The following is a 27,559-nucleotide window of genomic DNA, read 5'->3' as shown; positions in this document are numbered from 1 at the left end:
CCCTTCCTTATCTCCCGGACTTCCAGAATAGCAAAAGCGCTGGGCTGCCCCTGAGTTCCCATCTCTGCCCTTTTGCCGACGCTGAGTACCCACCAGAGGGCGCACTGACACTGTCGCCTGAACCAGGTGTTAGGTTCAGGGAAGAGGAGCATGCACTGGAGGGCTCTACTTATGGTGAAAAGGGAAGGCGCTTGACACCAGCCCCCAGGCCGCTTCCCTCAGGCTTGAGACTCTTCGGGACTCCTGATTCTCTGGACGTAGGCCACATTTTTTCTTTTTTTGTGTGTGTGTTTTTCACATTTTTTTTTTTTAATCTGAGAGAGAGAGAGAGAGAGAAACATCGACGTGAACAAGATACCTGCACGACCCAAGCAGGGCCGGGGACAAACTGCGGCCGGGGACAAACTGTAACCGAGGTACATGCCCTTAGCGGGAACCGAACCCTGTGTCTCTCTGTACTGCAGGCTGATGCTCTTACCACTGAGCCAAACCGGCCAGGGCTAGGCCACATTTTTTCTTGCCTCCCCCCCCTTCCCCCTACACTTTTAAGCCTGGTTTTCAGGGTCCTCAAACTCTCAGTTCCACTGTCACCTACCATGTGCTCCAGACACACTGCTGTGATTGTTAAGGTCTCTAGGCTGCTGTACATGCTAAACTCCCTGCTAGAGCACCCTTTGTTTTCTTGTCAAACTCCTACTTATTCTTCAAGATCCATCTCTAATTCTTACTCCAGGCAGCCTTCCTTGATTCCTAGGCCAGATTAGATGCCCTGTTCTAGGCCCCTTTCCATCAGGGTTCTGTCATAATTGGATCAGTGTTGGCTTCTCATGACTAGAGGAAGGCTCTGGCAGCAGAGGGATAGGAGCTAGCTGAGCCATGAGCTTTAGGAGAATAAGCTGCCTTCCAAATGGGCTCAGTTCTGGCTACCAAACCAGTTCAGAAACCCTGGTCTTGGTTGGGTTACCCCAAGCCCAGACTCCCACCTGGTTCAGGCAGGGGAGTTTGCAGCTTGGGCAAGGGAGAGGGAATGCAAAGGGACCAATAATAACACAGGAGGGCAGCCCGGCCAGTGTGGCTCAGTGGTTGAGTGTATACCCATGCACCAGGAGGTCGCCGGTTCAATTCCCCATCAGGGCACATGCCCAGTGGGGGGCATGTGTGAGGGGGAAGCCAATCGATGTTCAAGGGGGTCAGGGGGGCAGCCAATCGAGCAGTTCTCTCTCATAGATGTTTCTATCTCTCCCTCTCCCTTTCTCTCTCTCTAAAATCAATTAAAAAAATATATAAATAAATAAAATAACACAGGAGGGGTAAAGGCTGTTGGCTGGACTTTCACCTGAGGAAGACACCACAACTGGCCTGGCTCCTTAGTCTCTGGGTTTATTCTTACACCTGGCCTTTACCCAGAATGTTCCCCTTCACAGGAACATCCTCCCCCTTTCCTAGTCTTTACCAGAACTCACATCTAGCCCTGAGGACCTATCAGTCCCTTATCTCCTTCTCTAGATCTGACAGGCACCAGGACCCTATACTGGAAGGGTTGTAGAGAAGGGGGCATATTACTTATTCATTCAACATATGTTAAACACCGGCTGTGTGCCAGGGATCATGCTGATGGTAATTAGTAACGCAGGAGGCCACAGTAATAACACAGGTGATGATGGGCCTGCTCTTTCAGTGAGTGTGTGTGTGTGTATATTTTAATCCTCACCTGAGGATATTTTTCCATTCATCTTCAGATAGAGTGGGAGGAAGAGAGAGAGAAACATCGACATGAGAGGGACATATCAACTGGTTGCCTCCTGTTTGACCCTGACCAGGTACACAACCAAGGTACGTGTCCTTGGCCAGAATTGAACCTGCGACTCATTGGTCCGCAGGCCAACACTCTACTGCTGAGCGAAACTGGCTAGGGCCAGATTTTATATTTTAATGGGAGTCAGTCAGAGGCTGCTTCAAAGTCAATGGTCATGTCTGAGCTGAAGCCTAAATACAGAGTTCAGTTGAGTCCCCAAAAGTGGAAGCTGCAGACTGGGCCCAGTGCAACAAGTACAGAAGTCCTGAGGGAGAATGAGATTGTCCTGTCTAAGCAGCAAGGAAGCCATTGAGGCTGGAGATGAGAGAGCTGCTAGAGTGGAAATTGGGGAAGACCGCCAGAGTACACTGCAGGGTCCTCTCTCACTATGATGTATGCATGTAATTGGAGGGTCATGAGTGGGATTAGGCAGACAGTGATGGGGCCTGACAATGTTTAATGGTGTCAACCTGGCATATGGAGAACAATTCACAGCAATAAGGGCATGATAAATGGGGGCATCAGAAGGCTGCTATGGGGATGAGGGGAGTCTGGCTTTGGGAGTGTAGAGCTGGGGAGACTTGATGACCACCTGGTTGTAGGCCTGAGAGCCAGGGTGATATCTAGAGTCCAGATTGACTCTAGGTCTGCAGCCATCATGTGGATGGTTGGGTCATGTGAAATGGGAGACCCTCGACTTCTGACTCCTCTCCACTGTGCCAGCATGGGTCATTGCTGACCAAACCTTGGCACCCTTCCCTCAATGGCCATGATTCCTATTACCTTCAGGGCCTAAGGGAGTGGAACACCTTGGGAACTGCTTCCCAGGACAGAGCCACTCTGAATCTCTGTCACCTGAGGCTGTTGGGCTGACAAGACATTCCTGCTGCCAGAGTCCAAAGTGGCCCAAGCTGTCATTTTCCCTATTCTCTTCCCCCACTTAACCCTTGGCTTTTGATCTCCTGCCTGTCCCTAGCCCTGCCTGAATGGTCTCCATGGTCTCCCACACTACATCTGCCAGATCCATCCTTAGGGACTCCTCACCTGGGATGGAAGTGAGGGAGGCAGGGGTGGTTTTTTGGGGGCGGGGGGGGGGGGTAAGGGGCATTCTTGGGCTAGGGCCTGAGGTGGGAGATAGATGGACCTTAAAGGAGGAGGTTACCTCATCTACCAATGCATTTCCCTGTAAGAAAACAGGAGGGGCAGGTCAAGATGGTGAGTAGATTAATTGAGGGGCACTGGGAGAGACTGGAAAGGGTCAGCCACTGACCAAGGAGGGAGGAAGGGAGGGATAGGAGGGATAGAGGTCTTGAGATCAGCTGACCTAGGGTGTGACTAACCCTTGAGAGGGAGTGTGTGGAGGATCAATACCTCCAGTCTGCAAAGACGTGGTCCCCCTCTCCCAGAGCGATGCATGGTGCTGGTATATTACCGGCTGTCAAGTCTCTGCCCACTCTGTTCACCCCCATTCCTCGCGCAGGGAGTCTGTGTCCTCTCTTGATCCCCGTGTTTGCGTATGCAAACCGCTCTGCGGGGGAACTTGCCTATGGGCTTGGCGCAGATTCAAGACTCAAGGCCACTCTCAGCTCTTGCCCGCGAACTGCTCTGTCAGGGTGACTCCATACTCCGCGCCCGTAAAAAGGGAGGACATACATTTCACTCAGAAACAAAATATGCTGACTTGGTCTGTCTCCGTCCCATCCTGACGTTGGGGCAGACAGCAGAGGGTCGTCGGCCTGGGCGTGAGTTTGCCTAATAACCCAAATGCTCTCTGGGCAGGGTATGAAGAAATGATGTGGGGATTGCACAAAGGTCCTGGTCAGCTCTGGTCTACTAAGGACCAAAAACTGCCTGGGGCTTACTTTCCTTCTTCCCCTTGCTTTGACCGGAGTCGGTCAGCAGCCGCGAACACTGGACCATGAATCGTCACTCAGCCCGGCCCGTTCCAGATTCCAGGTCAGGTAGGCGCCAGGAATCGGGGGTGAGGGCTGCGCGGCGTAAAGTTGGAATTCGGAGGGCTGAGCTGTGTACCCAGCAGTGGCTTGCTGGGTCGGGCGAGAACGTGGAAGCCAGACTGAGCCTGGATCGATCGATGCGCTCGGCTCGCCGTGCTGTCAGGGGAACTTAGTCCGGGATGAGCAGGAGCAGGATGGCCAGCTCCGACTGGGCGAGACACGCTGGAGGCGAGTCCCTATTGGTAGGCCGTTTGCGGGAGGTGGGCCCTGATTGGCCCGGACGCTGTAGAGGCGGTGGGCGGCGGGGTTAAGCGCGTCGCCGCGCCCAGGCCTAGGCGCAAGCCCGGAGCTCTGAATCCGCACCAGGGACTTGAACCCTCTGTCCCACGCCATGGGTCCCTACCTCTGCCCCCACCGCGCAGCCCTGCACCCGGGTGGCCTCCTGTTCCTCCTGCTACTCTCAGACCCGGCGCTTTCGACCGGACGTCACCCCCCGGTGATCCTGGGTGAGGCACGCGTCCAATCGTGGATTGGTTCGCTCATGCGTGGGGCAGGACAGAGTGCAAGGGTCAGGGGGAATGGCTTCCCGGTTTGCATCTGCTCTAAGCACGAGGCAGAGGAGCATATAACTGTCTTGTCACTCACTTGGGTTGGTCCGTCCACCTCCGGCCATACTGGTCGTGGGTGTGGTCAACCTCTCTGTCACCTTCCCCTGTAGAATATGGGGGTAAGTAGGCGGGTTACCGTGCGGTTGTCCATCGGTCGGCCTGTCCATGTCAGCCCCAAACCTTGCCTCCCTTTAGCCCCATTTTTTAGCTGGAAAGACTGAGGCCCTTTGGCCCCACTCCTGAGTGCTGGTTTTGGGGTAAAGTGGCCTCAGAGTTGGCCCCCAGGGATCTTAGGGTTTATTTGGGCTTGGCCAGTAGGCTGTCTCCCTCGACCCGTTCAGCCCCACACATTTCAGAGAGCATTACTGAAAAGAAGCTCATTGGAGAAAGTATTGCTGTTTTACCCTGCCACCAAGGCTCCCCCTAAACTTTTCAAATGGGTAGCAGCATTGGGTCCGAGGTAGGAGGCCCTACAGAACTGAGGATGGCTATAGACAGAGGTAAAAGGTGGGACAGTGGCTATGAACAGATGTCATGCCTGTACTCTTATCCTTCCAGACCTACTTGGACTAACCTATGTTGGGATTAGGTGACCTCTCCTGCTTACCCCCTTCTTGGTCCTGACCCCTGACAACTGTACAGGAGTCACAGTGTTTCCTTGGGGTGTTGGACAGGGATGAGATTTCTGTCTGGGGGCCTAGGATGCCTAATGCAGGCTGTCACTCCCAGAGCTAGTTTGTTGGTGACCAACCAGGACTCCTGAAGGCAGAGCTATGCTGAGGCATATATTTTATACTGAGTCTGCATGGCCCCCATGTGGTTTTTGCTGGGACTATTTTAATGGGGATGATACAAATCACAGAAGGGTAAAGGTTAGCAGATAGTTTGGTTCCAAGGGGTCCCCCACCAGGAGTTCTGGGCCAGGAAATGTCCATCAGAGCGATGCTGGGCCCAGGTTAACCATGGGAATTGGGCAGACTTGGCTCTGCCATCCTTAAGCTTGCAGGATGATCGCCAGAGATGAGGTCTGTGCTGGGCAAGCATAGAGAATCCACTGACCCAGTCAGTGAAGGCTTCCTGGAGTATGCAGCTGGAGCTGTGGCCAGGAGAGTTCCAGGCAGAGGCAACTACATATCAGAGGGAGGTATTCCAGGCTGTCTGGAATGGAGTGGTTGTGGGTAGGGGTGGGGTGGATTGTGCAGGCTTGTGACTGGTTGGATCATTTGGACTTTATCTTGGGAGCCCACTGGGAACCATGGGTGGGCCTAAGGAGTTCTGAGTAAAAGGGTGCGGCATTAGGAATTGTGTGGTCCATGAAAGGCATGCAGCCTTTTCTCCTGGGTTGGTGCTAACTCATTAAGTAATTCAATTCTTGGTTATCCTAAGTCAGAGCAGAGGAGCCTTGGTCCCCACCCAGAGTCACAGAGCAACTAGAATCTTAACCTGCCCAGAAAATGAGGCTGTTGGCATTAATCCTAGGAAACCCCATAGCTGGCAGTGGACAAGCTGTTCCTAGTCACAGATCAGTGATCCAAGGGTGACCAGCCTTTATGAGTAGGACTCAAACTGATGGTAGAGGAAGCAGAGGCCAGAGAAGTGACACAGAAGACTGTGGGCAGGGGGAAGGGCCTGTAGTGAGTTATTTCTACCTCTCCCAGACTCAGTCTCCTCATCTGTAAAGTGGCTGTAATAAGGATGTTCTCTCCCAGTGTTATTTGAAGTGAAAGGTACATGGATAGCTTTTGTCCTTGTTCTAGGCACAAGGGCTCAGGAAGTGACTACTGCTATTTTTAGAGGCCACATAGCCTGGCCAGGCTGAAAGGCATCCAGGCAGAGCAGCTTCCTCTTTCAGCCATTTCCTTTGGTGGAGACAATGACCAAGGTCTCTATATTCCACTGCCCAGTCCATAGGCATGCCATTCAGAACCTTTTATGCTGGGGACTCCCCACTTCTGCACCCACATCATGAAAGGAGGTGAAGGCAGGTGCTACAACTGCCTCCCGTGGCTGCCCCGAGGACACTGTGAGATGGTGCACAGGGAGGGCATGCCCTCTGCAGGGCTGGGTTCACAGTCTGAGCCCAGTGAATGCCAAGGAGAGCCAAAGGCTGGTTGTTCACCTAGGGATCATGGATCTTTAATAGGATGAATATGAGAGGTGTTGTGAGCATGGCATGTGGGAATAGGTGAAGCCTGAAAGGTCACTAGAAGTAATAAACTCTAAAAGGCCTTGAATATTGCCCTGGCTGGGTTGCTCAGTTGGTTGGACTCCCCACCAAAAGGTTGCAGGTTCAATTCCTGGCCAGGACAGATACCTAGGTTGCAGGTTTGATCCCTCGTCAGGGTGAGTAGAGGAGGCAACCAATTGATGTCTCTGTCTCTCTCTCTCTCTCTCTCTCCCCCCCTCTTCTTCTCCCTCTCTTCCACTCTCCCTTTCTCTATCTCTAAAATCAATAAACATGTCCTCAGGTGAGGATTAAAAAAAATAAATAAAATTAATAAATAAACGCCCTGGCCAGTTTGGCTCAGTGGTTGGAGCGTTGGCCTGCGGACCAGAGAGTCCTGGGTTCGGTTCCTGCTAGGGGCATGTACCAAAAAAAAAAAAAAAATTAATAAAAGGCCTTGAATATTGGGCAGTGAGGCAATGGGAATAGATTTGAGTGTCACAAGACCCCCCCAGGGCTTTTTGTAGATTCAATAGGCCAGTTTAGGTAGAGAGAAGTTAACCTTTAGTCATAGTCTCTCCCACTCTGCACTGGGCTATGGCCAGAATGGTGTGTTGTTTCAGAGTAATCTTCTCCAATTCTTGGTCCAGCTGTGCCCAGATGGTAGGACCTCCAGATGATCTGTCCTCTGGAACCTTACTGGACTCTGGCCTTTAGCAAAGCCTAGGCACCTTGGCCGGTCAGCACATACCAATATGAGTTTCTTTCAATTGTGTTTCTGTTCATTGCCTTCCTTCACAAGCCTGTCTTGGAGTGCTTTCACTTTTGGCTGGTTAAGTGGCACAATGCTCTGTCCTGTTTCCCACTGCAGTCAGAGTGAACAAAGTCCTGCCCACTATAGCCTGGGATGGTAGAAGGCCTTTGGATTCAAGCCCTGAGGGTCTCCAGCCTGTCAGACCTAGGGCCTCATACCTGTTATATACCCCACTACAGTGCCTGGTGACTTGGGCAACCAGCTGGAGGCAAAGCTGGACAAGCCGAAAGTTGTACACTACCTGTGCTCCAAGAAAACGGACAGCTACTTCACACTCTGGCTGAACCTTGAACTGCTGCTGCCTGTCATCATTGACTGCTGGATCGACAATATCAGGTGGGAGCTGGGGCACAGACCAGGTGCTGCTTACCAACTCAATCTAAAGAGGCCTCTAGAGTCCATTTCCATCTCATCCCAACTTTAAGAGACCTTAAGGTTACTGACCTTTCTCAGTCTGCTTGGCATCACCGTTGCACTCTCCCAGACAGAACTTTCTTCTCTTTCCCTCTACTCTTGTTCCTACCCTCTCGAGGTCACACCTTGTGCTTTGAGCCCTACCTGTGGTTTTTATGCTCCATCCTCTGTTCATAGTCTCAACATGGCCCTTACCCCTTCCCTTGCCTCTGGGTTGGTCATACCTGCCCCTCCAGCTGCTTTGATCTCCTTGGATACCATGTCTCCAGGCCTTTGCAGATGCTGTTCTTTCAGCCTGGAATCTACCTTTACACCCTTTGCCTGATAAATTAGCCCCACCCCCATTCACCTTTTAAATCTTGAGGAGGTCCATGCCACTCTCTAGACCTGTTAATCTCTCCTCCCCTCATGCCACATGCCTGTTTTCTCTAAGCCTCATAAAACTTTGTTTCTAAGGATGTTTCCCAGTAAGAATTACTGTTTATTGCTACAGACACTGTACATTTTACATACTTTCTTTAGTCTTATAGCAACTCTATGAAAGAGGTGCTATTTACAAACCTCTTCTATAGTATAGAACATCTAGAATCTCAGATCATTTACAAAATTGTTTGCTAATTAGGGGCAGAAACAGGATTCAAACCCAGAAGTGTATGACCATGAGCTAAGTTTTCCCTCTCAGACTGAGCTCCCTGAAGACAGGGACTGTATCTCTTTTGTTTGTTTGTTTTTTATCCTCACCCAAGGACATTTTTCCATTTTTGTTCAGAGTAGGAGGGAGAGAGAGGGAGAGAGAGAGAGAGAGAGAGAGAGAGAGAGAGAGAGAGAGAGAGAGAGAGAAACATCGATGTGAAAGGGACACGTCGAGTGGCCTCCTCCTGCACGACCCCAATCAGGGCCGGGGACGAACCGCAACTGTGGTACGTGCCCTGACCGGAATCGAACCGGTGACTAATTGGTCCATGGGCTGACACTCTAACTGCTGGGCCAAACCAGCCAGGGCTCTCTTTTATCTTTATAGTGGTAAAACCTGGAACACAGCTGGTGCTCAATAAACGTTTGAGCTGAATGGAATCTAACAAATTAAAATTTTTTTCCTGAAGATGCACTAGATGTCTCTCCAGGCACCCTACCCTTCCCCAGTGTTTAAGATGCCTGCTTTTTTTTTTTGGTTTTGTTTTGTTTTTTTAATCCTCACCTGAGGACATTTTTTCATTTTTTGTTCAGATAGAGTGGGAGGGAGAGAGAGAGAGAAACATCGACATGAAAGGGACACAGAGTGGCTGCCACCCGCACAACCAACCAGGGCCAGGGACAACTGCAACCGAAGTACATGCCCTTAGCGGGAGCTGAACCTGGGTCTCTCTGGACCACAGGCCAATGCTCTAACTGCTGAGCCAAACCAGCCAGGGCTAAGATGCCTACTTTGTTGACTCTTTTCTCCTCTGTGTGTGTTCGTCATCTGAGTCATTTCTGGGCTGTTGATCTGCCTTTCTATTTTTGTACCAGAGACATGGTCTCAGTTACTGCCAACTGCAGGTGCAGGCTGACACCGAGAGGGGACAGTCTGCCTTCATTACTCCTCTGAGCTGTTTAGACTTTCATCCAACACAGAGCTGCATTGGCTTTCCAGAGCAATTTTCTGCACTTTGCTGAGTGGCCATTGGGATAATCTGTAGATTGCCCTTGAGACAGTAGGCCACCAGGACCTGTTATTTGGGCCAGTGTTGGGAATCCTGTCAACTTTCTTTTTTAAATTTTTTTTCTTTTTCTGTATTGATTTTTAGAGAAAAAGGAAGGGAGAGGGAGAGAGAGATGGAAACATCGATGAGAGAGAACATCTATTGGCCGCCTCCCCACTGGGGACTTGGCCCATAACATGAGCATGTGCCCAGGCCAGGAATCGAACTGGCGACCTCTTGGTGCATGGGTTGACACTCAACCACTGAGCCACACTGACCGGGCCCTGTCCCCTGTCAGCTTTCTGTAGCTAATCTTTTTTTTTTGTGGTATGTGCCCCTAGTGGGAGCCGAACCCAGGACTCTCTGGTCCGCAGGCCGATGCTCAACCACTGAGCCAAACTGGCTAGGGCTCTGTAGCTAATCTTTAAGGTGGGTTGGGACTCGGGACTACCAGGGACTGCTTGTCTACCTTGTGTTTTTTTCAGGCACATTGTCTGTCCTCTTTGGTATTGGGGGGGCCAGAGCAGGGTTCCTGGTTTAACATAAGGCTTTCCTCCTGTCTCCCACCACCCTTTCCCCATCATTTCTCCAGGCCTAGTCTGTCCCCCCACACAGTAGCCACTGAAGTAGGGGGGTCTCACTGGTTCTGTTGTGTGTTGCTCTCACCATCTTCTTTGCCCTGTGACGTATTGTGGTGGGTGACAGGAGCTGTATCCGTATAGATGGAACAATGGGAATCTGCGAAGTTAGGCTGCCTTTTGAGGTCAAGTGTGATATTCATGGCAGAGCCAGGCCTGGTGCTGCTTACCTTTCCCAAACATATCTAAGACCTACATTCTGGAGTGGATGACATTGAGAAGGGTTCTGGGGTTTGTCCTTTTTTTTTTAAATTGATTTGAGAGAGAGAGAAAAAAATATCGATTTGTTGTTCCACTTATTTATGCATCCAGTTGATTCTTGTATGTGCCCTGACTGAGGATTGAACCCACAACCTTGGTGTATCGGGATGACGCTTTAACCAAATGCTACCCAGCCAGGGCTTAGGGGTCAGTCTTTAAAGTGAGCCTTGGAGGGGGTCCTTACTCTGATCGTTGCTTTATAACTTTGCTTTTTTACGTTGGGGAGAAACAAACTTTTCTCTACTCTCAAGGTTCTTTTGGCTGATCTAATATCAAATAGACATGAGACAGATTAGCAAGAGAAAATAACCAAATTTAATATATATGTATGTATGGGAACCCCCACATGCAAGAGAGGTTCAGAGACAGAAAGAGAATATGGGTATATGAGACATTCTGAGCTGGGGTTGAAGTAAGGTGCCCTTGGAGGCTTCAGTGGGTCATTACAGAAGGATAAAAGCAGCCTGGCTGGGGTGGCCCAGTGATTGAGCATCAACCCATGCACCAAGAGGTCTCTGGTTTGATTCCCGCTAAGAGCACATGATCAGGTTGTGGGCCTGATCCCTAGTGGGGGGCATGCAGGAGGCTGCCAGGTGATGTTCATTCTCATTGATGTTTCTATCTCCCTCTCCCTTTCTTTCTCTCTAAAATAAATAAAGAAAAAAAAGTTTTTTTTTTTTAAATGAGCTAGTGTTTAGTAAATAGAAATTTGCCCTACTATATACTGGTAGGTTAAAAAGAGATTAGTGTTGATAATCTCTTATTATGGGCATCACCCCTAATTCAAGTTTTAGGTAGTTAAAGGAAGGGGCAGAAGTTTCTCTTGAGCCTGAAGCTAAAATTTTCTTTAGTTCAAAACAATCTACAGAAGCAATCTCTGGTGACTAGCTCTGAACCCCCACAGTTACTTTTTGGTCTCCCCTATAAAATTGACCAAACCTGAGGATGAGAAGGGAGTGTGGCTTAGGACATAGGGCAGTATTTGGACCCAAATTCAATGCCAACTCTGATTTTTTTTTTTTTTTTTTTATCCTCACCCGAGGACATTTTTCCATTTTTTGTACAGACAGAGTGGGAGGGAGAGAGAGGAAGAGAGAGAGTGAGAAACATCGACGTGAAGGGACACATCGAGTGGCTGCCACCCGCACGACCAACCAGGGCCGGGGACAAACTGCAACCAAGATACATGCCCTTAGCGGGAACCGAACCCGGTCTCTCCGGACCGCAGGCGGGCGCTCTAACCGCTGAGCCAAACCAGCCAGGGCCATTTTTCCTTTTTTGTTCTGGTAGAGTGGGAGGGAGAGACAGGAACAGAGAGAGAGAGAGAAACATCGATGTGAAAGGGACACATCGAGTGGCTGCCACCCGCACGACCAACCAGGGCCGGGGACAAACTGCAACCGAGGTATGCGCCCTTAGCAACCGAACCCGGGTCTCTCGGGACTGCAGGTCGACGCTCTAACCACTGAGCCAAACTGGCCAGGGCTTGATTTTTTTTTTTTTTTATCCTCAATGCCAACTCTGAGTCACCCGCTCAGTATCCCCTCCTGACAGGCTGGTCTACAACAGGACGTCCCGGGCTACCCAGTTTCCTGATGGTGTGGATGTGCATGTCCCTGGTTTTGGGAAGACTTTTTCACTGGAGTTCCTGGACCCCAGCAAAAGCAGTGTGGGTATGTAGCCCTGCTCATGCTCTCCAGGGAATGGGGCTGGAGGTTTTGCTGGACTCTTAGAGTGGGAGGAACAGCTTGGTTTGAAGGGGTAGCCTGTGAACTGTTGGGTTTTTTTCTTAATCCTTACCAGAGGATATTTTTCCATTGATGTTCAGATGGAGTGGGAGGGTTGAGAGGGAGAGAGAGAGAAACATCGTGTGAGAGAGACACATGGATTGGTTACCTCCTACACAACCCTGACCAGGGCTGGGGATTAAACCATAATCAAGGTACGTGCCCTTGACCAGAATCCAACCCAAGACTCTTTGGTTTATGAGCTGACACTCTAACCTCTGAGCCAAACTGGCCAGGGCTGTGAACTGTTTTTGATTAGTGTGGGCAGAGATCACTCCTTCAGGGACCTCCCTGCAGTAGATGTCACAGTCTTCTTGGCAGGCATGGTATAGGTGGCTGGCACTGGCAGTACCCTTTCTAATCCTATGCATTTCTATGTATAGGTTCCTATTTCCACACCATGGTGGAGAGCCTTGTGAGCTGGGGCTACACACGGGGTGAGGACATCCGCGGGGCCCCTTATGACTGGCGCCGAGCCCCAAGTAAGTGACCACCCTCATTTTCTCCCTGATGTTGGGGGAGGTGGGGATGAGGAGGCTACAGCCACATAGGCCCTGGGCTCTCCCCTAGTCCTGGTCAATCTATCCTGTCCTTCCCTATCCCTTACCCCAGAATTTATGGGTCTCTGAACCCTGGACAGGGATAGTGAGTCTGAAGAGGGGAAAAGGAGCCCTTTTGTTTCCTACTTTCATTGAATTTGAAGGGAAACCAGACCACTCCGACTAGGATTTTAGCATTCTCTCCACCCACCTAGTCCTGGGTTTGACCTGAGAAACAGTGGTTCAGGCCCCAGGCCCTTTCCTGCCTGACTCCTGCCTGGCTCTGGCCTACAGATGAAAATGGGCCCTATTTCCTGGCCCTCCAGGAGATGATCGAGGAGATGCACCAGCTGTATGGGGGCCCTGTGGTGCTGGTTGCCCACAGTATGGGCAACATGTACACGCTCTACTTTCTGCAGCAGCAGCCACAGGCCTGGAAGGACAAGTATATCCGTGCCTTCGTGGCACTGGGTGCTCCCTGGGGGGGCGTAGCCAAGACCCTGCGCGTCCTGGCCTCAGGTAAGACCCTGCCTGGCCCAGCAAGTGGGGCTAATGTTGGGGGTGGCACCCTCTCTTTCCCTCTATAGTGTCCTCTTGGGGAACCCTTCTTTCCCCAGAATGGTATTCTTTTCCAAATAATATCACCTCTCTAGTTGATGACGCTTGTTATCTGTAAGTTTCTTACAGCATGTACATGGACATAACTCTTGGTCATGTAGGTACTTTCTTATGCACATGTGTACACACACTGTGCTCAGGCCTGGCTGGCCTAAGTAGGTTTGGCCCAGAGTTCTTTGGGTGAACCTTCGACTTCTCTCCTATTCCCATCCTCACTTTTTCATCCCCACTTTTGCCCCAGAGAAGAAAGGCTAGACCAGTTTCCTGTTTATGAGTTACACCTTCATGTGTAGCAGTGTGGAACCTCTGTGAGCAACACAAGGAGAAGCAGGTGCAGAACTGTTTGAGCCTGTTTGCTAGGCATTTGGGAAAGTCACCTTTTCCTCCATTCCATTTCTCCCCAATCTACCTGCATTTTCTTTTCTTTTCAAAAAATATTGATATTTTTAGAGAGAGAGGAAGGGAGAGGAAGAAAGAGAAAGAAACATCAGTGAGAGAGAAACATGGCTCAGCTGCCTCCTGCATGGTCTCTACCAGGGATCAAGCCCACAACTCGGGCATGTTCCCTGACCAGGAATTGAAACAGCAACCTTTCAGTGCACAGGATGACTCCCAACCAGCTGAGCCACACCAGCCAGGACCACCTACATTTTCATGACTGTCAGAACCTGACAACTGCAGACATAGGGCTTTCCTCCCTCTGCTAGGACTAGGTGTGAGCCCCATGTCCCCTCACTTTATTTATTTATTTATTAATTATCCTCACTCGAGGACATTTTTGCATTTATCTTTGGATAGAGCGGGAGGGAGAGAGGGATAGAAACATTGATGTGAGAGAGACACGTCGACTGGTTGCCACCCACACAACCCCAATTGGGCGGGGGACAAACTGCAGCTGAGGTACGTGCCCTTATCGGGAACTGAACCTGGGGCTCTTTGGTCTGCGGGCCGATGCTCTAACCGCTGAGCCAAACCGGCCAGGGCTCTTTATTGATTATAGAGAGAGGAAGGGAGAGGGAGAGAGAGATAGAAATATCAATGAGAGAAAACATTGATTGGCCGCCTCCTGCATGCCCCTTCTGGGGATTTGGCCCACAATCTGAGAATGTGCCCTGACTGGGAATTGAACCAGCAGCCTCTTGGTGCATGGTTCGATGCTCAACCACTGAGCCACACCAGCCAATGAACTTTCTTCCTCAAGTCACCAACACTGCTTGACCTGCTTGTTGGTCAACTGATTGTTATGATCAGGTCAACTGATTGTTATGATCAGGTCAGATCCAGTGCCTGTCCCAGTATTGACCCTGGATTGGCTGGGCCGCTCCCCATGTGTTCCCTTAGACTGAAGGGGTGGGGAATCTCTTTTCTGCCAAGGACCATTTGGATATTTATAACATCATTCACAGACCATACAAAATTATCAACTTAAAAATTAGCCTGCTGTCCGGTTGGTGTGGCCCAGTGGTCGAGCATCGACCCATGTACCAAGAGGTTACCGGTTCGATTCCCTGTCAAGACACATGCCCAGGTTGTTGGCTCGATCCCCAGTGAGGGGCATGCAGGAGGTGGCCAATCGATGTTCTCTCTCATCAATGTTTCTCTCTCTCCCTCTCACTTCCTCTCTCTAAAATCGATAAAGGAAAAAAAAATTATCCTGTTATATTTGGTGAGGCTAATTTGGTGAAGTGTGTGATGTTAGCTGGTATTGATTTCACTGGCCTTATACAGCCCATGGGCCAAATGTTCCCCACCCCTGCCTTAGAGCTTTGCCTCAGATGCTGGGAAAATGTTCTTTCAGGCCCTGGCAGTCTAGGAGCAGGGTTGGGATGGGAGGGGTGGTAGTCATGGTACCCTGGGTAGGGGCTTCCCTTTTCTCAGGTGTCTTAGAACCAGGCCCCACCAGGCAGAGCTGTGGTTCTGTGGTCAGTCAGAGAGGTAGAGTGATGAGTGGCCACCAGTCCTGAACAGGGTCAGAGGCTCCTGTTCCCAAGTTCCAACTCACCCTCTAGAAGTTTCACTGGCTGGTTGGTGTTTGTATTGTTGGTATTCCTGTGTGAGAAGGACTCTTGCTCTAGTTTGCAAATTTCCCTCCTGCCTGTGGGCCTGGCTGCCCAGGTCAGTGACAGGCAGGTGGCTGGTATGAAACCAGGACTGGCTGGCTGCAGGTCTAAGCCTAGAAAAAGAAAAATATTTTCATAGCTCAATGTAATAAAAAAAGAGGATGTACCTCTGGGCTGATAACCTGTTGATTCACCTTTGATAAGGTCAGTGCTCACAGACCCAGTGATAAATCATCCTGTGGGTGTGTGCTGCCAAAATCTCTGGTGACGAAATGCAGAAGGAAAGAAACAAGTCTTGGTTGGGTGCTTACCAGATGTAGCAAAAATAAAGGGAAACAATAAATGGTAATGCAGGCATAGGAGTTATAATGATAAAACAGTATAGAGATGCTGGTTTGCTGACTGGGCCACTGGTTGGGGTCCAGCAGGGGCCTGGTGGTGAACATGCTGCCCAGCCGGCTTGTATTCCTGAGCACAGATTGACTAGAGCCCTCTCCCTGCAGGGGACAACAACCGGATCCCAGTCATTAGTCCCCTGAAGATCCGGGAGCAGCAGAGGTCTGCTGTCTCTACCAGCTGGCTGCTGCCCTACAACTATACCTGGTCACCTGACAAGGTCTTTGTACGCACACCTACAACCAACTACACGTTGCGTGACTATCGACGATTCTTCCAGGACATTGGCTTCGAAGACGGCTGGCTCATGCGGCAGGACACAGAGGGGCTGGTTGAAGCCATGATGCCACCTGGCGTGCAGATGCACTGCCTCTATGGCACTGGTGTTCCCACGCCAGACTCCTTCTACTATGAGAGCTTCCCAGACCGTGACCCTAAAATCTACTTTGGTGATGGAGATGGCACTGTGAACTTGCAGAGTGCCCTGCAGTGCCAGACCTGGCGTAACCATCAGGAACACCAGGTATCACTGCAGGCGCTGCCAGGCAGTGAGCACATTGAGATGCTGGCCAATGCCACTACCCTGGCCTATCTGAAATGCGTGCTCCTTGGGCCCTGATTCCTGTGCCAGGCAGGGCTATGGGATGGCTCAGCCACAGCTGTTTCTCTTGTCCTTCAGGGCTGCTGTGGCCCACAAATTTAGCAGTTTGTGAACTGACCTTCCAAGGCCATAGGTCTTGGGTTGTGAAACATCTGCCTTCAGGAAGTGCCATTTCTTAAACTTTCTCTGGGAGTGAGGAAGGAAGAAATAGTCTAGACTCACTCAAGGGACTCTTAATGGAAAGACTGCTGCTGCTGATGGAATCATTGTGACCTCAGGACTGGCTCCACAGGTGGATTGGCTGGCACCTGGATTAATCCCCAACTAGGGGCCATGTGTTCCTTCTACTCCTGTGGGCATTTCACATTTTCCCACCAGGCCCTGGCCCCTCAGACTTCCTGTGGGGAATATGACTGAGCTGTGGTCTCTGTCCCGAAAGATTCCAGGGATGGGCTCCTGGTCCCTAGGGTGATCCTTCCCACACACTGGCCACAGGTACAGCTGCTACTGGCCACGGGTGGCTGGAGCTGCTGGCTTTTCTTTGGCCTAGCTGTTCAACAGCTTAACTGTGGCTTTCTCGGGGCAGCCCAGTTCCCCCTGCAGGCAGGGATGGGTTGTGTTTTCTGTAGTTTCCAGGCCCTGGGGCATTCACTCCTACCTCCCTCACCTCCAAGAATAGCCTAACTCAGGATTGGGCAGGAGATGGCCCCTCAGTTCTGCAGGCTGTGTCCCAGGAGCTCTGATTCCCTTGGTTGGGCTATTGCCCACAGTATTGATGCTGGCTCCTTTCACCCTGGAACTATGGTTCAAGGATGAGAGCAGTACCCAGTGCCATAGCCTTTTAGACCTTGATGAAGAAAGAGAACTCAAGAGCAGGCCAAGGCGACTCAGAGCTTCCCTGAACTGCCTTCTTCTTAACCCCACCACCATATTGTCATCCTGCTGTAGGGTTTCTCTGGCACCCAAGTGGGCTGGCATAGGGCTGAGAGGAGGTTGGGCTCCTGCCCACCCTGCTCAGTACCTACCTCTACCAGGCAGCTCAGTGGTGTTTAATCTGCAGGGACTAACTCAGAAACTTGAGTGGGCCCCTATGAGAGCCAGGTGCCTTGGAGCTCCACTGTGGGTTTTCTGTCTGCCTCAGAGATGCTTCATGGGTCTTCCTATAATAGCAGGGCTGGAGAGTCTGTATCTGCCTTGGCAGCAGTGGTCTCCAAGTAGGTGACAGCTATAGGCCAAGACTTGGTTCTAGCCTCTAGGGTGAGGCCCCAAAGCCACAGTTAGGCTGGACTGTACTGCTCTCCCACAAAGTTTCTGTGGAGCCAGATTTTCTCTGTTGTGTACATACCCAGCATCTGTCTCTCCCTTTGTTCCTGAGTGGTGGGCCCCATATCGGGCTCTGGGCAGGCTGTATTTTGATTCTGGCAATAAATGTATTCTGGATGCTGTAAAGTGCCCTGGCCTAGGCTCTACTCTGAACATGAGAGGAGGGAGCTAGTGGTGGGGTAAGGGGGATAGAGAGGCAGGTAATCAGGGGCTAGATATTTCTTGGGGCCTTGATGGGTTCTCTCAGCACCAAAGTGTGGTTCCTAAGCACCACTTTGGGTTTCATTCTCCTGCCCTCTCCTGCAAATCTAATTCCCCTTCTGGGACTAAGAACCAGGACCTGAAACATTCCTTTCGGAATGCAGCTCTTTCCCCTGCCTGGTTAGCAGGCTTCACATGCCACCCCAGATCTGGGTACCAGAGACAATACTGCAGGTCACACTGGCTAGACTCCCTTTCCTAGCTTCCTCTTTTCTCTTAGATTGCAGGTCTCAGCATCCAGAACCTAGAGTTCTTTGTAGAATGCCACCCTTCTATTTTGTTTCAGCTCATCTGCCCACCATCTCTCCTGCTTTGGGGACAGTGAGACAGAAAGAAAGAAACACTTGGCTGACACTAGTAAGGACAGAGGCCAAGATGTGCAGAGATGGACTGAGAGACTGGGGACCAAGTGGAGACAAACACAGAGAGTCTGATAAAGGGGAGAATGCATAGAGATGGGGTCCAGGTCTGAATTCTCTCATGTAGAGCCCAGAGCCAGCCAGCCACAGGCTGGAGTGGTGGGAGCTCCCGTTCCTGTCTGCAAGACAGGACCAGCCTGGGCTTCAGGCTTTAATACATCCTATGGCCCACTAGAGGGCGCTCTGAACCCTCTCACTGCACTAGTTATTGGCCAAGCCTGGAAGAAGTGTTGGCCCAGAGAAGGTGAGGATGCCAGAGATGCAAAGGTCTAGCTGCATTGCCAGCTTTGGTAAAAGGATGACAACATGAAAGGGAGCAAACCCTCACCACCAGGCCCTGCTCAGCCTGACTCCTAGCTCTGCCCTGATACCCACCCATCCATGCCACACCCTTATGGTGGCCTTGCACACCCATTCACCCCTGACCCATTTCAGCAGAACTGCCACACTTTGTTTCACAGTTTCAGAGAGGGAATGGAGTCAGAGCAGGCTTCAGGACCAGCAGACTGGGGTTCAACTCTGAGCTCTGCCAGCTCCAGCCAAGTAGACTGTGGAGTCACTTTGTTACCGGATAGGGACTGCCCCAGTATGGGTTCTTGACTTCATGCAGGAAAGATTTCACAACATGAGTCCATGTGATTTTGAGAGTATGTTATTAAAGCTGGGGACAGTGAGCCCTGGCCGATGGTTCAATTAGTTGGAGCATCGTCCTTGTACCAAAAGGCAGTGGGTTCGATCCCTGGTTGGTGCACATGTAGGAGGCTACCAATCGATGTTTCTCCTTACATTGATGTTTTCTCTCTCTTCCTCTCAAATCAATACAAATAAAAAATATAAAGCCGAGGACAGTGAAACAAAGAAGGGCTTAGTTAGGATAGAAGAAGCAACAGGAGAGAAACTAGGTGGGGCTGCTTTGGCTCTCTAGAAAAGTTATAAGAAAGAAGTGAGTCAAGGCGGGGCTGATGTCAGTTCACTGGAGAGGCAGAGAAAAGGGGGCCTTAGAAACAGGTTCAAGCCCTGGCTGGTTTGGTCCAGCAGTTAGAGCGTTGGCCTGCGGACCAATGAGTTGAGGGTTTAATTCCAGTCGGGCACGTACCTCAGTTGCAATTTGCCCCCAGTCCTGGTTGGGGTAATGTGAGAGGCAGCCACTCAATGTGTCCCTTTCACGTCTATGTTTCTCTCTCTCCCTCCCACTCTATCTGAACAAAAATGGAAAAAAATCCTCGGGTGAGGATTAAAAAAAAAAAAGAAACAGGTTCAAGGGGTTAGCATGGGACAAGCTACTGCTGCCCATTCCCTGCCAGTTGCAAGTCTCGTGGGGTCCCTTAGAGTTTAGGAGATGCATGTGGGTGTGCTCTTGGGAAGGAGAGTGGGTGCTATTCCTTAGGCTTGAGGGTTTTAAAGGCTAGGAGTTTAGGGGAGGTCTTAGGGAAGGATCTCAATAGAATAGTCATCAGCTTTTCTAGGTGTATAGCTTTAGGGTCATGGCCTCCACTTATTGGTCAGCACCAAGGCAGGGGGTCATTAGTTATCGAAGCGGATCCTGGTTGTCACCCACCTGGTTTTTCTGCTTTTCTGGGCCTAGATCTGAAATACAACTGAGGCCTAGATGTTATCTCTAGGGAGGATAGGTCATGGGGGTCTAAACTACATGGCCAGTGATATGTTAGGAGAGGAAAGGCCACACTGGGGGCCAGATCCGGCACCAGTTTTACCTGTTGCTAGGCACTAAAGGCTTTCTGCCCTGGTGACCTCTATCTGGCTGTAAATTGCTTAGCCAGTTTGTTCACCTGTCTGTCTCAGTTTCCCCATTCCACTTGCCAAGGAATTCTCCTAGCTTCTTACTATCCTGGCTCATTCTGACATCCCTGAGCCTCAGGTTGCTTATCTGAAGAATGGGGACAAATAGATATACCCTGCAGGGTAGTCCTGAGGAACACTGACGGTGTTGGAGGACATTCGATTCAGTACTTGGTGCATAGTGGGCTTTCAGCTGGTGGGCTGCTCTAACTGGGTGTGAGACAGCCAAGCCAGAGGCCTGTGAGACAGCCTAGTAAGCCAGGACAAATGGAATAGGGAAACTGAGACAGATAGTTAAATGGCCAAGAAGTTTACAGCCATGTAGTAAATCTCAAAGTCCTGTCTTCCCTAACCAAGGACACTTAGGAGTCAGTAGTTTACACTTCTCCCCCAACCAGTGTGTAAATAGCTTAAATCACCCCACTCAGGGAGATGGAAATTCAACTAGTGACATTTGTGCCAACTACACCCAAGGACAAATGAAGTTAAGGGAATAAATCTTTCTCTCTCTTTTGTTTTTTAATCCTCACCTGAGGACATTTTTCCATTTATTGTTCAGATAGAGTGGGAGGGAGAGAGAGTAAGAGAGAGAGAGAGAAACATCCATGTGAAAGGGACACATCGAGTGGCTGCCTCCCACACGACCCAACCAGGGCTGGGGACAAACTGCAACCGAGGTACGTGCCCTTAGCGGGAACCGAACCCAGGTCTCTCTGGACCACAGGCCGACGCTCTAACCACTGAGAAAAACTGGCCAGGGCTAAATCCCATTTTTGGTGCATCAGTATAAAGCTGATGAATATTTGCCCAACCGGTGTGGGTCAGCAGTTGAGCGTCAACCCATGCACCCAGAAGTCGCCAGTTCGATTCCTGGCCAGGGCACATGCCCAGGTTGTGGGCCAAGTCCCCGCAGAAGGGCATGCAGGAGACAGCCATTCGATGTTGTCTTTCATTGATGTTTCTATCTCTCTCTCCCTCTTCTTTCCTCTCTCTCTCAAATCAATAAAGAAAAAAAATTAAAAATAAAAAGCTGATGAACATTCTGTTGAGGTCCTTCCCTAAGACCTCCCCTAAATTCTCAGCCTTTTAAACCCTCAAGACAAGGACCCAGGGTGCATTCTTCCATGCCTTTCTTCTCTCTCAGGTGTGCGTCTCCTAAACTCTAAGGGTCCACACTTACAACTAGGGGAGCAATGGGCAGTGGCAGCTTGTTCCAGGCTAACCCCCTGAACCTGTCTCCAAGGACCCTTTTTCTCTGACTTTCCAATGACTTAAAGCAGACCCATCTAGGCAATCTTGTTGCTTCTTGTATTCTAAGTCTTTTCTTGTTTCTCTGTCCTCAGCTTTGATAAAAGTACTCTTAAAATCACCTGGACTCATGTTGTGAAAACTTCCCTGCATGAAGTCAAGAACCCACACACTTCAGGCTGGACGGAGACAGACCTGCTATAGCTTGGTCCCTCTTCTGGAAGCTGGAAGGTCGTATATGCGGTTTTTGCAAGTAGAAGTAGACTAGCTGCCACTGAGTGACAGAAGGGTCCAGAGCTCTTTTTCTGCCTGGCCAGGTAGGCAGGTGGAACTGATCCAGGGGGCAAAGGGTCAGACTCTAATGACTCCAAATATATACAAACTCTCACTGAAACATAAAGAAGGTATTTCAAGCAGAGTGTATGAGGGCAGCACCAGTTAGGGCTCTTCAAAGATTATTTTAAGTCTTTGGGGAGGAGGATGAAAGAGTTTTTAGGCAGAGGAAATATGAAGCCATTCCAATCTGTATTTTTATTTTCTTTATATTTTAGAGAGAGAGGAAGGGAGAAGGAGAGAGAGAGAGAAACATCGATGAAAGAGAACATTGACTGGCCACCTCCTGCATGCCCCCCACTGGGGATTTGGCTCACAACCTGGGCATGTGCCTTGACCAGGAATTGAACTGGTGAACTCTTGGTGCATGGGTTGACTCTCAACCACTGAGCCATATCGGCCAGGCTATTTTTTCAAGTATCTTCAGAAAAAGTGGGAGTGAGGGAGAGAGAGAGAGAGAGAGAGAGAGAGAGAGAGAGAGAGACGAAGGGAGAGAGGGAGGGAGGGAGGGAGGGAGGGAGGGAGGAAGGAAGGAAGGAAGGAAGGAAGGAAGGAAGGAAGGAAGGAAGGAAGGGTCCTGGGTTCAGTTCCCGCTAAGGGCACGTACCTCGGTTGCAGTTTATCCCCAGCCCCGGTTGGGGTCATGTGGGTTGCTACCACTGGACATGTCTCTCTCACATCGATCCTTCTCTCTCTCTTCCTCCCTCTCTCCCTCCCACTCTATCTGAAGATAAATGCACAAATGTCCTCGGGTAAGGATAAAAAAAAGAAAGAAAGAAACATTGATGTAAGGGGGACCCATCGAGTGGTTGCCTCCCACACGACCCCAACCAGGGCCAGGAAGAACCGCAACCAAGGTGCGTGCCCTTGGCCGGAACTGAACCCGCAACTTTTTGGTTCATGGGCCAATGCTCTGTTGAGCCAAACTGGTCAGGGCTTCCTTAGCTTATTAACAACCATAAAAATTCCCTCCTTTTCATGTCATTATGTATTCTTCCCTCTCTCATAAATACCTCTTGACTTCACCTCCTAATCCTCTCTACCTGAATCAGGGCTATTGTTTTAGATCTCAAATGCTTATTGCCTCTCACATTGGCCTTTTTCATAGGTTAACAATTAATACTTCAAATGTTCTCATGGAAAAGTTGGCAGTATTCAGGAACAGATGTGAAATTTCAGCAGAGAGATAAGTACCATAAGAGTCAAATGGGAAAAAGTAAAAAAATAAAACAGAATAGAGCCTTCAAGAGTTGTAGGAAAATACCAATTGGTCTGAGGTACATATTTTAAAAATACTTTTTTGTTTATTTTTTATTGCTTTAGAATATAATTGACTGCCTAAAGCAAAAGTAGCAATGCATTGTGGATTTATAGCACAGGTAAAAATAAAATGTATGACAACAATAGTACAAAGATAGGAAGAATTAAGAATTATACTGTTGTTAGGTTTTTAAATGTGAAACTATGCAATATTAATTAAAATAGACTGTGATTAATTAAAGATGCACATTGTAAAGCTAGGGCAGTCTGTCTGGTGTGGCTCAGTGGTTGAGTGTTGATCCATGCACCAAGAGATCACCAGTTTGATTACAGGTCAGAGCACAGGCCCAAGTTGTGGGCCAAATCCCCAGTGGGGGGCATATAGGAGGTGGCTGGTCAATGTTTCTATCTCTCCCTCTCCCTTCCTCTCTCTCTAAAAATCAATAAAGAAAAAAGATTTTTAAAAAAAGTAAACCTAGGACAACCAATAAATAGATAAATAAAATAAGAGGTATAAATAAGCCCACAGTGGAGATAAAACAGATCCTAACAAATACTCAATCTAAAAGTAGGCAGAAACAAAGAACATATGGAATAAATAGAAAACAACTAGCAAGACAGCAGATTCTAATCCAACCATATCAAAGATAACATGAAATGTAAATGGTCTAAACATACCAATTAAAAGACAGACATTGACAGAGTACCTAAAAATGCAAAACTCAACATGCAGTCTACAGAAAATCACTTTTTTTTTTTTCTTTATTGAGTTTAGAGAGAGAGGAAGGGAGAAGTAGGGAGAGATGGAAACATTGATGAGAGAGAACATTGATTGGCCGCCTCCTTTATGCCCCCCACTGGGGATTTGGCCCACAATCTGGGCACGTGCCCCGACCGGGAATTGAACCAGTGACCTCTTGCTGCATGGTTTGATGCTCAACCACTGAGCCATACCAGCCGGGCTATTTTTTCAAATATCTTCAGTCAGAGTGGGAGTCGGGGAGGGAGCGAGAAAGAGAGAGAGAGAAAAAGAGAGAGAGAAACATCGATGTGAGAGGGACACATTGAGTGGTTGCCTCCCGCACAACCCTGACCAGGGCCCAATCTGTATTTTCAGAGCATTCCCTGTCCTGTAGGGATGAGTTAGAGGGAATAGGATAGGGGTTGGATTATTACTGCTGGGGAGAATAAAACCATGAGATGCAGGGCCTGAGGAGCTGGAGGAGGAATGGTCCAGGGTGCTGCCCATCTCTGGCTGGGTCACTAGGTGTGAAACTGGACAACAAATGGGTCTGGGCTGCCTGTCACTACTTGAGCCAATTAAGCAGATAGAATGTTGAACTGGATATGAGTGTTTATTCCAATATTGCCAGCAGTATGGAAGAGCAGCAGGTCCTCCCTGAAAAATCTGCTCTGAACTTCTTTAATAGCTGGTCACTTATATTGGGTAGTTAGGTGGGGAAGGCAGGTAGGCAAAAAGGAATAACAATGGGTAAAATGTAAATGGGTTACAGATTATAGGCCCTCGTTTTCCCTTGTTCTCATATAAGAAGAATGGACAGCATTCTTTTTTTTTTTTTTTTTTTTGGTACATGCCCCTAGCGGGAACCGAATCCGGGACTCTCTGGTCCACAGGCTGATGCTCCAACTGCTGAGCCAAACCGGCCAGGGCTGGACAGCATTCTTGAGGTAAACTCCCAGGGTTTACAACTCCTAACTAGGTTAGAATGGGCTTTCTTTAATTAGAACAAAACAATCACAATTAACAGAGCAAGGATGTTTAACATTTCTTATAACTATGGGTAGTATCCCACTATGATTAGTTCTCTATATTCTATTATTCTCTCCTGCCCCTTTCAGGTGGTGGGGAACAGAGGTTTGGGTATGGTCAGTATGGAACCAGGATGTGCGGTTGTGAATACATGTCTGGGGGAAATGACTTCCCATGGCCCAGGAGAGAGTTATGGCTTGAGGTGTGGACAAGAAACTAAGGGAGAGAGCTCAGCTGCCTTGTGCTGTTAGGAAACCCTAGACAGAACCGCAGGGCCATCAGAGGAAAAGGAGCCTTACCATCAATGGAGAAGTAGCAACTTGAGGGTCAGAATGAGGCAGGAGGGTGCACTCTCTTAAGAGGGGTGTCAGCAGGGTCAGGCAAGATGAGAAGGGAAAAATGTCCTTAAGCCTGAGCCCCAGGAAGGCCGGGGTTGGCTACTGAAGCCCAGCAGTGTCCATGTGTCTGTGGGTGCCTCAATGGATGTGTGGTGGTGTGAGTTGTGAATATGGAGGACAAGTGCTGGTTCTGTGTCTTCCTAGGATCCCCAGGTGGAGTGTTGACTGTGGAGGGCGTGAGGAACCAGTTTAGAGCTCCTTGTGTAAGCTGTAATTACTCCCCACCCCCCATGTTGGGCCCAGGCCAAGGGACACATAGGAACAGGGTTTGGGGGCCAGTATGAGCTCCCTGCGGGAGCGTCCCCATATTGAGTATTGAGTCCCTCAGAGGCTGAGGTGACTCCGTGCAGCGTCAGGGAGTGGCACGCCAGTTGGCGAGGGTGGCTGGGCCCAGGTCACGGCCCGCGTGGGTCCCGGCGTGGCCGACCTGGGGGCTGGCTGCCAAGCGCATGCAGAGGCCGGCAGAACACACATGGGTGCCTGAGCGCGGCCCGCCAGACCGCTGAGGTGGGGAAGAGCCGCTGCCCGCAGGCCCCACAAGGAGCTGGGTGCTGGGTCCTAAGGAGGCGCGCACTATCGCGATCCGGCGGCAGGTGACGTGGCAGGGGCGGGGCCTGAGCCTGCGGGGCGTCCGTGGCGGCCGCGCGACCGAGCATCCTGGTGGTGCCTGGCCACCCGCGAGGTAACGGACCTCGGGCAGGCGCCGGTGGGCAGCGGGGTAGGGCTGTGTCCTGTGGGGCCGAACTCTCCGCGCCGCCCCTGCTCCCGTTGCCTTGTGCGGGATGCGGGCCTGGGAAAGGGCGCGGGGCAGGCGAGCGGGCCGGGCCACGTGAGAGACGCTGCGGGTGAGAGCGTGACATTGCGTGTAAGAGGGACCTTCAGCTGGAGTTTGCTCTAGAAATGTGGGAGACCTTGAGTGTAAGACTGAGCGTGTGAGAAGGTCGCCACGTGTGTGTGTGTGTGTGAGAGAGTGAGAGAGAGAGAGAGAGAGAGAGAGAGAGAGAGGAGACTATGTGTGTGAAACCCTGAGTCTGAGGGTGACTGAGTGTGCAAGACCCTGAGTGTGAGGGCGACTCCATGAGAGAGAGAGGCTGTGTGAGAGAAACTGGTGAGAGTGGCCCTGAGCAGGACACTGTAAGAAAGACTGTGTGAAATACTCAAGTGTGAGTCAGCTGGTAGGAAAGAGGACCTGAACTGTGGGGGAGACAAAGTGAGAAAGACCGAGGGTACAAGACTCTGAGGATGGGAAGGCAGGAACAGAGCTTCTTGGGGATGCTGTGGGATTTAGTTTCTGGCTTAGAGTGCTGGCCTACTGGAGCTGGGGAAGGAGTGCTCCTGTTGTTAGTTTTCTTTCCAGTGTCTCCACATGCCGGCATCTTGTTTGATCATCTCATGTCATAAATGGAAGTCTTCACTAAGCACTAAGCAAACAAACTGGGCACTGCTTTGTGTAATGGTCATTATAAGTAGGAATCTGTAATATAACAGATGTTTTTGAGTACCTCTTATGTGCACTGGGCTGTGCGCTTGGTGGCACAGTTAAAAAGAATTAAGTCTCTGCCCTTGATGGGGAAAAGACACTGCCAGCGAGGGTTAGACAAACCCTCGCCATATGGGGCTTATCTCTGAAAGCTGTTTCCTGATTTAAAAATCTGGGAGGAGCACACTTTTAAAAAACTGTGAATGCTTTCTGAGATCATTTTCACCTCTCTTTGCTTGCTGTGAGGCCCTTTCCAGTCTGCCCACATTGCTCAGGTCCCATTTTGTGCTAATGGTTTTTACCTCCTGACTGGTCTCAGACGGTCATTTATGTTCTTATATTTGATTTGCCTTTCCTGACAAACATGTGGAAAACCACAAGCTGATTTTTCTCCTGTCTTCCTCCTTCCCTGTCTGGCTGTGGACGTACTTTTATGGCAGACCAAAAATAAATACAAGTTATGTGACCAACCTCCCTGGCACTTCTCGTTACAGGAAATTTCCTGTCCTCTGTCCTCTGTAATTCCTGCTGTAGTTTTCAGGATGTGGACATATTTCTACAAAAGTGACGCAAATAGTGTTCTGGGGACGTGGGACTGGGGGAGTGGCAACTGTCTGGACATGAATGATTTGAGATGACCAGGCTGGTTGCTTTAGTTACACCCTTGCTGTGGGTGTGGTGGAACTTCTCAGTAATAGAGTGTTGCCCCTGCTGGGCATGTAAAACTTAGATTTTTTTTATCCTCACCCGAGGATATTTTTCCATTTATCTTCAGATAGAGTGGGAGGGAGGGAGAGAGAGAGACAGACAGACAGACAGACAGACGTCTATGTGAGAGAGACACATTGACTGGCTACCCCCCTGCACAGCCCTGGTTGGGGTCTGAGGACAAACCACAATCGAGCTATGTGCCCTTGACCGGAATAGAATCTGA

The 27,559-nt window shown here is 50.0% G+C and overlaps 1 protein-coding gene across 3 annotated transcripts in view; it reads left to right on the top strand.

Annotated features, from left to right (window-relative positions):
• The first annotated feature begins 4,084 nt into the window (after window positions 1-4,084).
• The window catches only part of LOC118638534 (Y+L amino acid transporter 2), a 73,535-nt gene continuing 50,060 nt past the window's right edge, over window positions 4,085-27,559 (top strand). The window contains exons 1-6 of one of the 3 annotated variants that reach the window (XM_036274512.1): window positions 4,085-4,256; window positions 7,516-7,672; window positions 11,886-12,004; window positions 12,502-12,600; window positions 12,952-13,176; window positions 15,839-16,254. In XM_036274512.1, the coding sequence (XP_036130405.1) occupies window positions 4,142-4,256; window positions 7,516-7,672; window positions 11,886-12,004; window positions 12,502-12,600; window positions 12,952-13,176; window positions 15,839-16,254 (1,131 nt within the window). In that variant the 5' untranslated portion in view covers window positions 4,085-4,141. Of the gene's footprint in view, window positions 4,257-7,515; window positions 7,673-11,885; window positions 12,005-12,501; window positions 12,601-12,951; window positions 13,177-15,838; window positions 16,255-25,784; window positions 25,828-27,559 lie in introns of those variants that run through there. The other 2 variants (XM_036274515.1, XM_036274514.1) reach the window with 2 other exon arrangements.

Source organism: Molossus molossus, unplaced genomic scaffold, assembly GCF_014108415.1.
Source record: "Molossus molossus isolate mMolMol1 unplaced genomic scaffold, mMolMol1.p scaffold_m16_p_21, whole genome shotgun sequence".
In the NCBI taxonomy this organism is placed as follows: Eukaryota; Metazoa; Chordata; class Mammalia; order Chiroptera; family Molossidae; genus Molossus; species Molossus molossus.
Note: the sequence above shows the minus strand (reverse complement) of the source record. Positions and strands in the feature narration are given on the sequence as shown.